The 16153-nt window shown below is 39.9% G+C and overlaps 1 protein-coding gene across 3 annotated transcripts in view; it reads left to right on the top strand.

The window, feature by feature from the left end:
* arhgef2b (rho/rac guanine nucleotide exchange factor (GEF) 2b) overlaps positions 1-16153 on the top strand; it is an 80318-nt gene that overhangs the window by 54432 nt on the left and 9733 nt on the right. For all 3 annotated transcript variants that reach the window (XM_072668840.1, XM_072668842.1, XM_072668841.1), the window contains 9 exons: positions 10103-10170; positions 10992-11055; positions 11615-11747; positions 13513-13622; positions 14284-14427; positions 14519-14769; positions 14893-15018; positions 15200-15317; positions 15792-16043. In XM_072668840.1, the coding sequence (XP_072524941.1) occupies positions 10103-10170; positions 10992-11055; positions 11615-11747; positions 13513-13622; positions 14284-14427; positions 14519-14769; positions 14893-15018; positions 15200-15317; positions 15792-16043 (1266 nt within the window). The remainder of the gene's footprint in view (positions 1-10102; positions 10171-10991; positions 11056-11614; positions 11748-13512; positions 13623-14283; positions 14428-14518; positions 14770-14892; positions 15019-15199; positions 15318-15791; positions 16044-16153) is intronic.

Raw genomic sequence — 16153 nt, 5'->3', positions numbered from 1 at the left:
TTTCTTTAAAAAAAAATAAAAGAAAACTGCTGTGAAAGATCTTATTAAATATTAAATCTTAATATCCTCACACTTTCTTTGGTAGTAATTATTTTTATTTAATTATTAAGTAAGCTGTTGTATAGTGTAGATTATTGATTACAGCCTATCATCGACAGCTCCTGTTACTTTGCATGTTTAACAAGCTTTAACTATTAGTTTATTTTAGTTTATTTGACATAAAAAAAGAGAAAGAATAACCCAACATTTAAAAAAAAATGTTTTGCTCGTTACTTTAAAATTGGCCAAATTTTAGAGAACACCTTATTTGTAGCACCAGTTTTTTTTTGTGTTATTCAGCTATATGAACTTTGATGTAATTGGTCTCGAAACTCACAATATGATAGAGCACACTTAATTCCTTGTAATTAAACTGTATAAACGTAGGAAAGCATGTTTTGAAATTGACAATATGTTAGAGAAGGCCCTATTTCTAGTAAATAAACAATAGAAACTGTGACAAATGTGAGCTATAAATCAGCTAAATGTTAAAGTAAACCTGATTTGTAGTAATTTAACTGTATAAATTTTGGTAGTGTCAATTTTGAAATTGAAATAGTTAGAAAATACTTTTTTCTAGTAATTAAACCATATAAACTTTGATATAATTGGTCTTGAAATTGACTGTGTTAGGAAAGGCCTTATTTCTATTTGTAAATAAACAAAATGAAGTTTGATTAAATTAGAAACTGTCTAAATGTTAAAGTAGTAAATAAACTATAATTTTATTAGGTAAAGCCAGATTGAAATTGATGGTAGAAAAGGCCTGATACTATATATTTTACTTGGATATGTCCCAGGTTATTGAAAGTAAAGTGGGTTATGATTTCCGATTCACATTTAATTTCTGGTCGTCTTTAAATTTCCATTTTTTTTTATTTATTTATTTATTTATTTTCAAATTTTATAATTTTTTTCATCATTCCTTCAGTCCTTTTCGCAAATCTGCTCTCTGAGTTCTAAAACGAGTAAACGTACCAACTCAAGCCGCTGCTTGCATCCCGACAGCCTGCCAGCTGACCAGCACAATGTCCAATCTGCTGGCCACATGGTCAGTGGAATCAGGTGTGGCAGATTGGAACTGGCACAAAGAGCAGATTAGATTCCCCCGCCACGTACTAAAGTCCTGGGGTTTAATGAACCAGTTCCACACCTCCTTACCTCAGAGACAGTTTCTCACACCCCGTTCCTCAGTTTACACCATAAAGACCGTCCTACCAGTCAGCAAAAGCAGAGCACCGATTGCAGGGTTGTCAGCTCTGAGCCCAGAGTATAGCGGTGCGGTGCTGTGTAAGTGTGTATGGGATTATCCCCCCAGACACTGATTACTGCTCAGATTATGCAGGATGGGCTCTTGGCTCTCCATGACCTAATCCCTCTGCTTTAAATTATACAGACATGCAGATTACAGCAAGACCGTGATTTACAGCAAAACGTACCGCACTGTAGGTATATGGCATATGATACTCTCATGCTTTTGGACACATATGGTTGATCCTTGAAATTGACAGTGGAGTCGACCTTATTTCTATGAATTATTGAATATATATTTGATACACATTTTCAATATACATTACCCCTTGTCTGGTAATTGATTATTGTTATATTTGTCTATTATTAGTATATTAGTACTAATATATATTTGTCTATTATTAGTATATTAGTGTATTAGTACTAATATATATTTGTCTATTATTAGCGTATTAGTACTAATATATATTTGTCTATTATTAGTATATTAGTGTATTAGTACCAATATATATTTGTCTATTATTAGTATATTAGCGTATTAGTACTAATATATATTTGTCTATTATTAGTATATTAGTGTATTAGTACTAATATATATTTGTCTATTATTAGTATATTAGTGTATAAGTACTAATATACATTTGTCTATTATTAGTGTATTAGCGTATTAGTACTAATATATATTTGTCTATTATTAGTATATTAGTGTATTAGTACTAATATATATTTGTCTATTATTAGTATATTAGTGTATAAGTACTAATATACATTTGTCTATTATTAGTGTATTAGTACTATTGTATTTTTGTCTATTATTAGTGTATTAGTACTATTATATATTTGTCTATTATTAGTATATTAGTGTATTAGTACTATTGTATTTTTGTCTATTATTGGTGTATTAGTACTATTGTTTTTTTGTCTATTATTAGTGTATTAGTACTATTATATATTTGTCTATTATTAGTATATTAGTGTATTAGTACTATTGTATTTTTGTGTATTATTAGTGTATTAGTACTATTGTATATTTGTCTATTATTAGTATATTAGTGTATTAGTACTATTGTATATTTGTCTATTATTAGTATATTAGTGTATTAGTACTATTGTATATTTGTCTATTATTAGTATATTAGTGTATTAGTACTATTGTATATTTGTCTATTATTAGTATATTAGTGTATTAGTACTGATATATTTGTGCATTATTAGTATATTAGTGTATTAGTACTATTATATATTTGTCTATTATTAGTATATTAGTGTATTAGTACTAATATATATTTGTCTATTATTAGTATATTAGTGTATAAGTACTAATATACATTTGTCTATTATTAGTGTATTAGTACTATTGTATATTTGTCTATTATTAGTATATTAGTGTATTAGTACTATTGTATATTTGTCTATTATTAGTATATTAGTGTATTAGTACTAATATATTTGTGCATTATTAGTATATTAGTGTATTAGTACTATTATATATTTGTCTATTATTAGTATATTAGTGTATTAGTACTAATATATTTGTGCATTATTAGTATATTAGTGTATTAGTACTATTATATATTTGTCTATTATTAGTGTATTAGTACTATTGTATTTTTGTCTATTATTAGTGTATTAGTACTATTGTATTTTTGTCTATTATTAGTATATTAGTGTATTAGTACTATTATATATTTGTCTATTATTAGTATATTAGTGTATTAGTACTATTATATATTTGTCTATTATTAGTATATTAGTGTATTAGTACTAATATATTTGTGCATTATTAGTGTATTAGTACTATTATATATTTGTCTATTATTAGTGTATTAGTGCTATTATATATTTGTCTATTATTAGTATATTAGTGTATTAGTACTAATATATTTGTGCATTATTAGTATATTAGTGTATTAGTACTATTATATATTTGTCTATTATTAGTGTATTAGTGCTATTATATATTTGTCTATTATTAGTATATTAGTGTATTAGTACTATTGTATTTTTGTCTATTATTAGTGTATTAGTACTATTATATATTTGTCTATTATTAGTATATTAGTGTATTAGTACTAATATATTTGTGCATTATTAGTATATTAGTGTATTAGTACTATTATATATTTGTCTATTATTAGTGTATTAGTGCTATTATATATTTGTCTATTATTAGTGTATTAGTGTATTAGTACTATTGTATTTTTGTCTATTACTGTATATCTGTCTATTATATTTGTCTTTATTAATCCCACTGAGAATTTCCCCACTGTGGGACTAATAAAGGATTATCTTAGCTTATCTTATAATAATTGTAATAATTCTTTATATTTGTGCCCAGTAGAGTTATACTCAATGCTGATGTTCTGGTACTGATACCGTGAACAATAACGGTATGCTTTATTGAACCTCTACAACAGTTTCTCCTTGTGTATGGAAAACCTTTTAACCCCTTCAACAGTCTATGTCCCGCCGGCCAACGCACCTCTGTTGCCAGAGAATAGCCCCACCAGTCTGTACAGAAGTCCCTGTAGTTACTGAGTAATACACCCCAGTGTGTGATAAGCCTTTCTGCATTAAGATGCTTTTAACAAGACAAAGATTCACTAATATACATTCGAATGGTTTTTGAACTGGAATGGTTATATTGGCCCATGGCCTTTACTTAGGATCGCTTGAAGAGCCCTCTCTTTTTAGAGGGTTATGATGTAACATTAACACAAAACAGAGCACATTAAACAGAGGCTGGTTTCCTGGACATTGATTAAGCTTACTGTGAATACAGTGTCAGTGTTGAATAACCGTCTGAAATTGTTTTAGTCTGGGTTTAGCCTTAATCTGGTCTGGAAAACTGGCGCAGAATATTTATTGGATCGAGGACTGAACATATTATACCATATTTTAACCTGCATGAATTATGAAACAACATTTTCCTTAATGAAAATAGCATAATTAAAAAATAAATAAATAATAAATATTTCGATTTTGCTGCCATATGGTAACATCACGCGCCAGTGGAACTGCAGTCTGCAGGACACTGGCCACGGTCCATCATCCAGGTTTGGATTAAAAAAAATATACATGGGTAAAGGCTGTTTATGCATAAGTGGTTTAAGGGCATAGAAACAGACTGCCGTTCCAGCGCAGACATATTTTAGCATTTCATCAACCTGGTTGCATCTAAAGTTGGAAGTTGGAAAAAATGAAATGGCAAAAAATAGGAACTGATTGTGTTTACATTGTTTCAGATGATTTAGATGTTGTTCTGTATAAATATTTATTTATATACTCTCTTCTAGAGCACCATCTTGCAACATGGGATTTGTATAAACTTGGACTCTCAACTATCTGCCACTGTTAATATCACCACTATTAACTGTCTACACCATAATTATTATATTATGATTATGATCAGAGCAGTTCAACAGTATAGATGGTTTGGTTACTTTTATCAATGATTTATGAATAGTTCTGATCAGAGGAGGACGGGTCGGGTCCCCCTTGTGAGTCTTGGTTCCTCCCAAGGTTTCTTCCTCCAGCTCTGAGGGAGTTTCTCCTTGCCACTGTCGCTGTAGGGGCTCACTGGGGGGTCTTGGATCCTTCATGTCTTCTTACGTTATTTCTTTTTTTTTCTGTCTTTTACTAATGACTAATTATGTAAAGCTGCTTTGTGACGACAACAGTTGTAAAAACGCTTTACTAAAAAATTTGACTTTACTTGACTTGACTATAAAAAAAAAATGTAAATGTAAATTGTTTTTGACTGCAACCGAAAAAAGCTTTTGGTATCCTGAAAGAAACTAAATGGAAAAAATAAAGTTTCACATGTTGGTTTCAAGAACTTGAATTTATGCATGTAAAAGTGCAGTAAAGGTATAGTTCAGTCTAAGATTGAACCCTGTGGGACTCCACAAGATGCTGCTAAACCAAACGCTTAACAAATTAGTAATCACAACAGTTTCTGCATCAGGATTAGGAACTGGATAATAAAGCTAGGGTTCGAGGGGTTAAACTAGACAGTTTATTCCACAGTTATGAATCACATGATGCAATGCCTTTTATAAATATCCAGTAAGTCAGTAAGTCTTAAAGGGTTTAAAGGGATTAATGTGGAGGTTTATAGTTGCCATGTAAAAAAAATATTTGCATGTTTGCACTGATAGACAGCAATTATCAGCTACAATTATCAGCTATCATGCTTCCTTACTTGATCCACTGCCCTGTATTTGCATTCAGGTCTTTGTAAGGCCTCGTTTAAACAGATCTGCAAAAATGTCTCGCAACATGAAAGGCTCAGGAGTCGTCCACGTCTCTTCCCAAGCGCTTGAATAGAGAACAGGATTGTTTCGGCCATGTTGATTTAGTTACTCAGGGCAAGGCCTGTTTATTTAGCGTTGGAGGAACTGTGTGTGTATGCGTGTGTGTGAAAGGGAAACTAGACTGGAGGACAGAGAGTGTGCTTGAATGAGGCCTACTGTGCTTGACATTAAGAGCCTCGCAGAAAACCCGAACAGTGGAATCTTGTTTGTTCTGGAGGCCGAGCTTCATTATTGCAGGGAAAGCGTGCCGGCTTGCGTATGAGGGTTTATTCTGGGACGGGTGTTGCCTTTAATGAGTTGCTGGTGGAAATTCCATGCGCTTGGACTAACCTCATGGATGTCTAAGGTCGGGATAGATGTCTTGAGCTAGCGTAGTCGTCTCCAGCTTGGCCTAAACTTCAAGGCGGCCGTAAATGTGAAGTATGTGGCGTTTCGGAGACGCGGTGCAGAGAAGTGTTTGCGTGCGCTTCCTATTTGTGCAGGAGTGCACAAGCTGCTGTTAGTAGGAACAAAGGCCTCCCTGTGCAGAAGAGGGGAGCGCCCAGCCCCTACAAAACACCCTCAGACTCCAATTAGCATGGTTCTGACACTAGTTAGCATCCAAAAAGGGCACAACCCCTCTTTCTTCTGAAGCGTTGGCCGTGCTCAACTGGCCCTGTTGTGTCTGGGGTAAAAATAGCTCCCTTCTGACTTATCGCTCGAGCAGTTGTTCAGGAAGTGACCTCACCAGCCACCCCCGATCTGCTGCGTTCGCTGTCTTTCACGTCGATCCTGTTTTGCCGTCTCATTTATCTTGAACGCACCGTTTCGGTGTCGTCATGGTCATATTTAGCGAGAAGTTTGAAAGCCCAAGTCTTTCTCATGCTAATCATGTGGAGCTTTTCGAAATACACTTGAGTTTTAATGAGGCCTCAGGTTTCCGTTTTTTTGGGGGGGTTTTTGGTGCTGGTTAATAGTTCAGAGCTAAGAGGTGTTTAGAGGTTGTTAGGACTGCCCCTGACCATGGGAAGGTGTGGTTTTTGGTATCAAATGACTTTGGGAAAACTTGGGCTGTAGAACTAGTTTGGTTGACTACTACTACTTTTTTTTAATTTTGCCTCCTTTACAAGGCTTAGCGAAGTAGGACCCATCAGTAATTTACCCTTAATCACAACGTAGCCAAGCATATCGTTGCTTTTTGACACGTGAATGTGAATCTGGCAGCTGTTCTTAACATCATGTCAAAGATCAAAGATTTTTGTGGTAAATAATCTTAAATATAACATAATAAACTATATGGACAAAAGTATTGGGACACCTGCTCATTCAGCGTTTCTTCCGAAATCAAGGGTATGAAAGAGAGCTGATCCTGCTTTTGTTGGAGTAACTGTCTCTACTGTCCAGGGAAGAAGACTTTCTACTGGAGCAGGAGCATTGCTGTGAGAATTTGATTGCATTTGGCAACCTCATCCTCAACTCTCCAACTCATTCCATTTGGAAGTACTGGATGCAGCTCCACCACCACCATCATCATTCCAGAGAACACAGTTCTTCTTCCACTGCTCCACAGCTCAATGCTGGGGGGCTTTATACCCCTCTTGCCCACGTCTGGCATTAGGCAGCATGGTGACAATGGGTTCATGTTTATTAATCTGCTCCAGAGAGTCCTATTCTATTGGCAGTACTTCTGTACAGGGACTAGATAAGCTGTGTGTGTGTGTGTGTGTGTGTGTGTGCATTTGCACATCTGCGTCAGTAACTGGTGCAGCTTAAAGTAGCTGAATGCATTCATTAGAAGGGGTGTCCACAAACATTTAGACATAAAAATTTTAAGACCTTTCAAACCATTAACAAACCAGTCAAATCTTAATGAACTGATAGAAATGCACAAATTAAAATGACAGAAATTACAAATAAATATATAAATGTTATTAAAAATATAAGATAAGCATACCAGGGTCCACTAAAACATAGCTAAGATCAGCTACAACATTCGGCAGCCTGGTTGGAGGTGGTCGAGTGATGCCAGTGACCTGAGCTTACTGCTGCGCTTCAGCTAAACGCAGATCATCCCAGTTGGCCAGCTCCAGTTTTCTAGTAATCATCTGTTTACACTTCATGCTCTACTGGACGTCCCACCCAGCCTGCGCTTGCTGCTGCAACCTGCTTTCACAAGGCCCTCTGATGGATGCCGCTTGGATAGTCTTGACAAATTCCCCAGGCGGACCCTCGACATAGCCACTCCTGACCCTAATCACCCTTTTTTAACTGTGCCTCAGTCTGTGCCCACACACACACACACTTTCCTCTGTTTGAGGACGACTTCCCGTCTACCAAACACTGCGCAGGAAAAGCGGCCCTTTGAAACAATGCAGAGAAACGAGAGGTGGGAAGGTGGGGGGTAGGAGGCAGGAATAGAGCGAGAGTGAGCGAGAGAGATAGAGAGACAGCTAGAGAGAGAGAGAGAGAGAGAGAGAGAGTGCTGAAGAGGCTCTTTTCTTTGTTGCACTTTTTCTCTCATCCAAATTGAAAAGCGACGACTGATGATTTCCAAGATTGCCGCAGTGATTAGGATGAGTACGCAGCTGCACGGAACGCCGAGCGCTGATCGGTGCTGCTGTTTGTGGCCGGAGCGCTGGCATTCGCGAGATGTGACAGTGCTGATAGAGTTTCGACAAAGGCGAGGCCGTACTTTTCAGGAATTGGGCGTTTTGTTGTGTGTGGAAACCTTTTGCTGAAGATACACAGATGCAGATGAAGATCAGAAGGTTCATAATTAGCTTAATTGTAATAGCAAAAGTGCTACAAAGGGTTCTTTAAGCGACATCATAGAAAAACCAAAAGATTAACCCCTGTCCCAATTAATCAACAGTTCCATAGGCCCTAAGATTGAACCTGGTGGGACGCCACATACTCACACACTATATTCAGAGAGTTTGTCCTGCTTTCGTTGGAGTAACTGTGTCTACTGTCTAGGGAGGAAGACTTTCCACTAGATTTTGGAGGAGCATTGCTATGAAGATTTGATTGCATTCAGTGAGGTCAGGATGTTGGATAATGACCACCCTAACTCATGCCCAACTTCCTAACACATCCCAAAAGGATTGCATGGAGCACCATCCATCATTCCAGAGCTCCACTACTCCACAGCTCAATGATGCTGGGGGGGCTTTATACCCCTCAAGCCCACACCTATTCTATTGGCAGTATGTCTTTCTTTACAGGGACTAGACAAGCTGTGTGTCATGCATGTCCAACGAGTGCAACCTAATGTTGCTGAATGCATTAATTAAAAGGGGTGTCCACAAACATTTGGACACCTGGTGTAGAAAGCTGTTGTATGGCAGGACGGCGGGTTTGCTGACAGACAGCAGGCAGCTGTTTTCCTTTCCACTAACACATTTCTGATACAGCTGCAGAAAAGCTGAAGAGCTCTTGAGCTCTTTGGTTCATTCACAGTTCAGGTTTTTCAGCAGCCGTCCTTCCCCCCACAGTAGCTGCGGGGGGAAATCCAGCAAGGTTATTAACATCGAGGAGAGGAGATACGATCAGTGTGTTTTTTAGGGCTAAATTGCATGCTAATTGGCCATTGTGCTTTGCTTGATATGTCAATGCAATATCCAATATTCACTCTCCAAATAGAGACTCGCTTTCTGGGGGAATAATAGTCTGATCTCAGACGGATCCCCAAGGTTCCTGATTTAGCAGTAACATGAACAGGCGACATTCCAGGATTTTGGAATTTTGAAATCCTTGGCCTAAAAGACTGTTAGGCAGACTATCTTCTCACATACATCATGCACTGTACGTCCAAATGTTTGTGGACACCCCTTTCTAATGAATGCATGCAGCTACTCTAAGTTGCACCCATTGTTGAATGACACATATGTGCAAATGCACACACACACTCTATAGAAAAGTACTTCCAATAGTTGGCTCTATGCCTAATGCCAGGCGTACACTGGAAACTGCTGTGCTCTCTGGAATGATGGATGCTTTCATTGGAGTAACCAATGCTTTTGGGATGAGCTGGAGAGTTCAATCAAATCAAATCAAATCCTCACAGCAATTTTCCTCTAAAATCTAGTCTTCTTCCCTGGACAGTAGAGACAGTTACTCCAACAAAACTCAAACTCTAAACTCTGTATTAATAGCCGTGATTTCAGAAGAATAGATGAATGAGCAGGTGTCCCAATATTTTGTCAAATTTAAGAAACATGACATGTCTAACAAAGGGCAAAGGGAAATGTGTATGGCCTACATCTAATGGGTAATATTTTGAGAAATGATGTCTTTGTAAAGGTGACTATCCAATGTGACGTTCCCATCCCTAGGATTTATTCTTTGGACGTACTGACAGTCCCTTAACCCCTTAACACTCCGAGGCTTATTACACACCAAGGACATACAGGGACTTCTGTACTTCTGTACAAACTGGTGTGGCTATAACACGCTCAGCTCAATGTTCAATCATTCTAACTCTATTAATATTTTTCTTTCTGTTTTTTTCCTTCCAGCCTGCAATGTCACCATCCACAACCGTTGCCGAGACACACTGGCCAACTGTGCCAAAATGAAACAGAAGGTAAGAAATACTGCACACAAGAATCCATACTGTTCAGCTCTAAACCAGTATTAGAACTAGCGCCGCACGATATGGACAGAACACCAGTATTGTGATTATATCGCTGAATATTTGTGATTGGCGTATCGAATACAAAAATTCCAAAAGTTTGTGGACACCTGCCACTGTTGGGCCCTTGAGCAAGGCCCTTTACCCTCTCTGCTCCCCGGGCGCTGGAGTTGGCTGCCCACCGCTCTGGGTGTGTGTGTGTACTCACTGCCCCTAACACGTGTGTGTGTGAGTGTGTGTTCACTACCAGATGGGTTAAATGCGGAGGACACATTTCGCTGTACAGTGTACAGTGACAAATACGTGCACCTTTACCTTTTTACCTTTATATTAGTAAATTCAGCTTGCCTAAAGTGGGCTAATTTCTAAGGTCACCATGTCCAATGAGTATAACATCCCTTGCACTGGGCTGTGATTCAGTGGAGCAGTGTTCTCTGGAGTGATGGAGATCCATCCAGTAAATTAGGAATGAGCTGGAGTGGTAGCATCAGCACCTGACCTCACTAATGCTCCTGTGTCTGAATGCAATCAAATTCTCAACCAAAAACAGCAGTGTTCTGTTCCACAGTCTACTGGACTTTTAATCTACAGTGCACTTTTTTTTTTGCACAGTATTGAAGAAGATCTTTTGAAAGAAACATTGCATGAAGCAAGTGTCCACAAACTTTTGACTATATATTGTAATTTATTGCACTGTTTTACTGTCTGACTGTGTTATTCATACATTAACTACACACACTCACTCTCCATGATTGTCTGTGGTCCTCTTGCAGCAGCAGAAGTTAGCCCTGGTGAGGAACAGCTCGGCTCTCCAGAACGTGGCCCTTCGCAGCAAAAGTGAGTGTAATTTTCACTGCTTTCTACAGGCCTCCCTTCCCTTTCCCAGCGGATGACTTAGTTTTCCTGTGTTTACCTTGTCTCCTCCCTTCCTCATGGCTAGATTTTAACACCTACTTCTGAGACCAATGCAGGTAAGCTAGAGGAGCGGCGCTGCCTCCTATTGGCAATCTAACGTCTCTGCAGCACAGCTGTTTTTTGTATACTCTATATGGACAAAAGTATTGGGACGCCTGCTCTAAGTGGTATTAAAAAAAGAGTTTGTCCTGCTTTTGTTGGAGTAAGTGTCTCAACTGTCCAGGGAAGAAGGCTTTCTGCTAGATTTTGGAGGAGCATTGCTGTTGGTGGATTATTGCCACCCGTTCCTAAACCAACGCCCCCAACCTCAGAGAACATGGCCCCACTATTCCACAGCTTCTTTCCTAGACAGATTATGATAAGAAACACAGTCAGCTGCTTTTGTACCTTTAGCTCAGGTTGTAAAACTGAAGGTCTGCAAAAGCAAGTTGCTTTAGTTAAGATATGAAAGCTAACAAAGGTCTCTCTCTCTCTCTCTCAGCTCCCATGATAAAGGAAAGGCCGAGCTCAGCCATCTACCCCTCCGACAGTCTGCGGCAGTCTCTGCTGGGCTCACGCCGGGGACGCTCCACCCTCTCCCTCAACAAGAGCGTGTCCACCAATAACATCGCAGGGTGAGAGTGATTGATGAAACCTATTACGTGGAAGCGACCTGAATCTGGAGAGCAGCAACACGTTTTTCTTATTTACCTGCATTGCCTTTATCAGGCAGCTGCTTTATCAGCAGTTACCACCATCCAGTCCATCATCTATACCACCATCACCATCATCTATATCAATAATCTATTACAAGGATTTAAACAGTTATGAATCCCAATGCAGAAATTATATTGCAAATGATTTGGTAGCTGTTTGGTTTAGCGCAGCTTGTGGAGTCCCACAAGGTTCTATTATAGGACCCATGAAACTGTTGATGTTATGCCTGTGAATAGAGTTCGAGACACGGCCTGTCCTTTTTCTTATCGTTCACTATTATTAGCTTTTCAGTGCAGGACTCACTAAGCTATCCGCACCATTTACGGTCCTGCTTGTTGTGCTGCATGGAGCTACCGAGGCCACCTATAGGAGCACAGTTAGAGCCATAATAACAAACATTACTTGAACCCTGATTATGATTAAATGGTGTATTTCTTCACTGATGTGAAATGGACCAATCATGCTGATCAAGTTAAAGCTGTGCAATTTTAGAAAGAAAAAAAGGAGCACCATGCAAAAGTTTAGGCACCCCAAGAAATATAATGCGTTTTGATGCCCCAGCACTCTCAAACTCTAATCCCAAAAATCAACGGCCATGGGCTTCTGAAACGCCAGGTTCTCTCTACCCGATTGTCAGATGTCAGAATCTTTTAGTGGGTGTGGTTTCCACACTATACATGACTGATCAGCGTCACAAATGATAAGATCTTTTTTTCTCGGGAGAACCCGCGACTAGTCTGTCTGCCATCCAACATCACATTTGGTCTCAAAGACATACAGAAGAACTGATGCGATGCCGTGCACGAGACGTTAATTTTTATAATTTTTATTAGATTTTTATATAATTTTTATCTTTTTTCCTGAAATGTCGAGAGCGATACAAGCTGATTTGCAGTTAAAAACTCACTGAAGAAAAAGATAAAGTCCGCCCCCGGCTTTCTCCTCACTCCGTGTCGGATGCTCTCATTGGATGTGGCCAGTTGCTGCACTGAGCTTCTAGTCACCACACTTTTTACACTAACTGGATTTAGTGTCGCGACAGATCCAGATATTAAACCTGCTAGATATTTGTCGGGAGCTTGCGAAGCATCTGTGATCACTCGACAAGCTCTTGGATTTGCCTTTCATCTGTTTACACAAAGCGTCCGAGTGAACACCATTTGCCTCCAACCTGAGGCTTTTGCCTGCAATTCCCAGAAACAGTCAACGATTCAAAAATCAGGGCTAAAATCGAGTGGCGTGAACCTGGCATTAGCAGCTGCCGAGCACTCTGAATGTTACGATAACTGACGCCCCCAAAGCAGAGAAGACTCCTGAAGCTCCTAATGTAATTAACAAATGGTTATAGGAACAGTGGAGGTCAACAGAGAGAGAGAACTGCTCATAGGATTGCTAGAAAGGCTCATCAACCCTCCGTTTGACTGCAAAAGGCCTTACTTAGCTAAAGATTGAGCAGACCAGTGAAGGTGGTGCACTATTCTACTGTGCAGCGACTCCTGGACTTATAAGCCCTTCAAAATAGAATCATGAGAAGGATTTGTTAATGATAAGGCGAAGGTTAAAGAACCAGCCCACCAACTTCCCACCAACCCAACTTTCCTCTTGTCTCTTCTTACTTTAGTACTGTCAGTTTAAACTTGCTGTTGCTTATTTCTGTGTGTTTGGGTGTGTGTGCACGGACAGGAATCTGAATGACGACTCTCCGCTTGGCCTCAGACGAATTCTGTCCCAGTCTACAGACTCTCTGAACTTCAGGAACAGGGCTATGTCCATGGAATCTCTGAATGATGACGGTAAGACAAGTGAGAGGAAATGAAGGAAAACAAGGGCTGGTTATCTGTTCTCTAATAAAATTTGAGCTTGTCATCGTCGTTTCCTGTGCTTACTTTAAAGCAGCACTATGGAAAATTGGCATTTCTTGCTCCTGGGCTCCCCCTACAGTCTGGAAGTGTTATATAAGCCCTGAGCCACTTTATAGACACACATATTTCTGGACAAGCTGAGAGATACAGACGTGTCACTGAAAGTAAAAAGCATGTGGACTGAGCCGGTAGAGTAATATTACAGGATCTTACACTAATGTATCGGGCTTCACAGCGCTCCCGCTGGCATTTTCGTGCTCGCTTCTTCAAAGTTACACAGTGCAGTTAGCAGCGTCCCAAGCCCAGAGCAGCAACAACCGCCACAATGTTCTTCTTGTTACAGTCAGCCTTTGAAGCTGTTGTTTTAAGGGAAGGAAATTACATAATGCTGCTTTAAATGCAAAAAATATATATTTTTATTAATGTCACAATGAAATCTAAAGGTTTTTAGAGAGTAAGTGTGTTATTCGGCACTTTCCAGGCATGAATCTGTAGCTGTAAAAAAACCCTGAATTTTCTGTGGTCACATATTAAATAATTGATCACACATGTTATTACCTGATCCCCCCCCCACACACACACACACACACAGGCGAAGTGTATTATGCTTCAATGCTGGAGGAGCTGGAGAAGGACGGCCGGGACTTTGAGGCCGATTCGTGGAGTTTGGCAGTGGACGCCTCATACCTGCAGACTCACCGCAAAGACGTGATCAAGAGACAGGACGTCATCTATGGTGAGGCCTGTTCCTGCACTTCTTCTGCTCTTCCTCCACATACACTGAGGGGTAGTGTGCCTAACCCCAAGTTCTGCTCCTTTCACGGCAGAGCTGATCCAGACCGAGCTGCACCACGTGCGGACTCTGCGGATCATGGAGGGCGTGTTCCGGCGTGGCATGCTGGAGGAGGTCCTGCTGGAGCCCGGCGTGGCTCATGCCGTCTTCCCCTGCCTGGACCAGCTGGTGGCGCTTCACTCGCGTTTCCTCAATCAACTGCTGAGCAGGAGAAACCACAGCCTGGCGCCAGGCAGCACCACCAACTTCACCATCCAGCAGCTCGGAGACGTGCTGGTGGAGCAGGTGAGTACCGTCCGATGTTGACGGATGGCTGATAACATTGTAGACCAGGGAAAAAAACAGGACGTTTTCTTGAACATCACCAAGCTCACACAGGCTCATCTGTGCCATTCCTCCTCCATTCAGTTTTCAGGCCACAATGCTGATGAGATGAGGAAGTGCTACGCCGAATTTTGCAGCCGTCACCTGAAGGCCGTGAAGCTCTACAAGGAGCTGCTGTCCCGGGACAAGAGATTCCAGCACTTCATCCGGGTGAGTAAAAGGAAAACTCCACGATATTGAAATGACATATGTATACGGACAGTAATAAGATCTAAAAAGTGCTGATTTAATGTGAAATGAGCATCTGAATATATATATATATATATATATATATATATATATATATATATATATGAACTATTTCTAAAGATTTATCTGTTTGTCTGCATAGAGAGTGAGCAGAGGTCCCCTGCTCCGTCGCCATGGAGTCCAAGAGTGCATCCTGCTCGTCACTCAGCGCATCACCAAGTACCCAGTGCTGATCCAGCGGATACTGGACAATACGAAAGGTGAGACACAGATACCTCTCCAACACCTCCTCAAATATCTTCATTTTCCCACAGTAGCGATCTGTTTGTTCATTTAATTATTGATTGTGTTTATTGATTGGTTGCTTGGTTGGTTCACTGCTTCTTTTAATGAACCCCCGAGGGGTAAATTTGATCACTATGCTTATAAACCAACAAGCAGACAATTTATCACATTGCCACAATGGACACACTCCAGTCCCCAGTGGCATGGATTACTGGTCACTTGAGACATGGTCAAAAAGATAGACTGAGAGTTCATTTGATTGACAGATTCAAACACACAGTTAAGGCGTATGATATGTAAAGCTTTAAGTGGTTATCCAGATGCTTTCCAGAACTCTGCTAGAACTCTGCTAGTGCTGTCCAGAATCCGCACTAGTTGTACCTTGTGTTATCAGTCTGCCTGTCTGTTTCTAACCAGCACTATATATGTGTATGTATGTTGTTTCTCAGGCAGTGAAGAGGAGGCGGAGTCGCTGAGCCAGGCCCTGGTTCTGATCCGGGAGCTGCTGAGCTCAGTGGATCAGCAGGTGCAGGAGCTTGAGCACACACAGCGGCTGCAGGAGATTCGTGGCAAGCTGGACCCTCGGGCTGAAACAGAGGTGCGTGGAGGAGGCGTGTTCCGGGGTGGAGAACTGCAGAGGAGGAGGCTCATCCACGAGGGGACACTGCTGTGGAAGACTGCACAGGGCTCCAGACTCAAAGGTAAACGGCTGTGAGGGTGAACGTTGGTTGATAGGGATGTTAAAGTGCACCAATTCCTAAAGGTTTGTGCATCATTTTTGATAGGTCCGAATCAGTCATAATACACCAAA

This window comes from Salminus brasiliensis, chromosome 23, assembly GCF_030463535.1.
Source record: "Salminus brasiliensis chromosome 23, fSalBra1.hap2, whole genome shotgun sequence".
NCBI lineage: Eukaryota > Metazoa > Chordata > Actinopteri > Characiformes > Bryconidae > Salminus > Salminus brasiliensis.
This window is presented reverse-complemented; position numbering and strand designations above follow the sequence as displayed.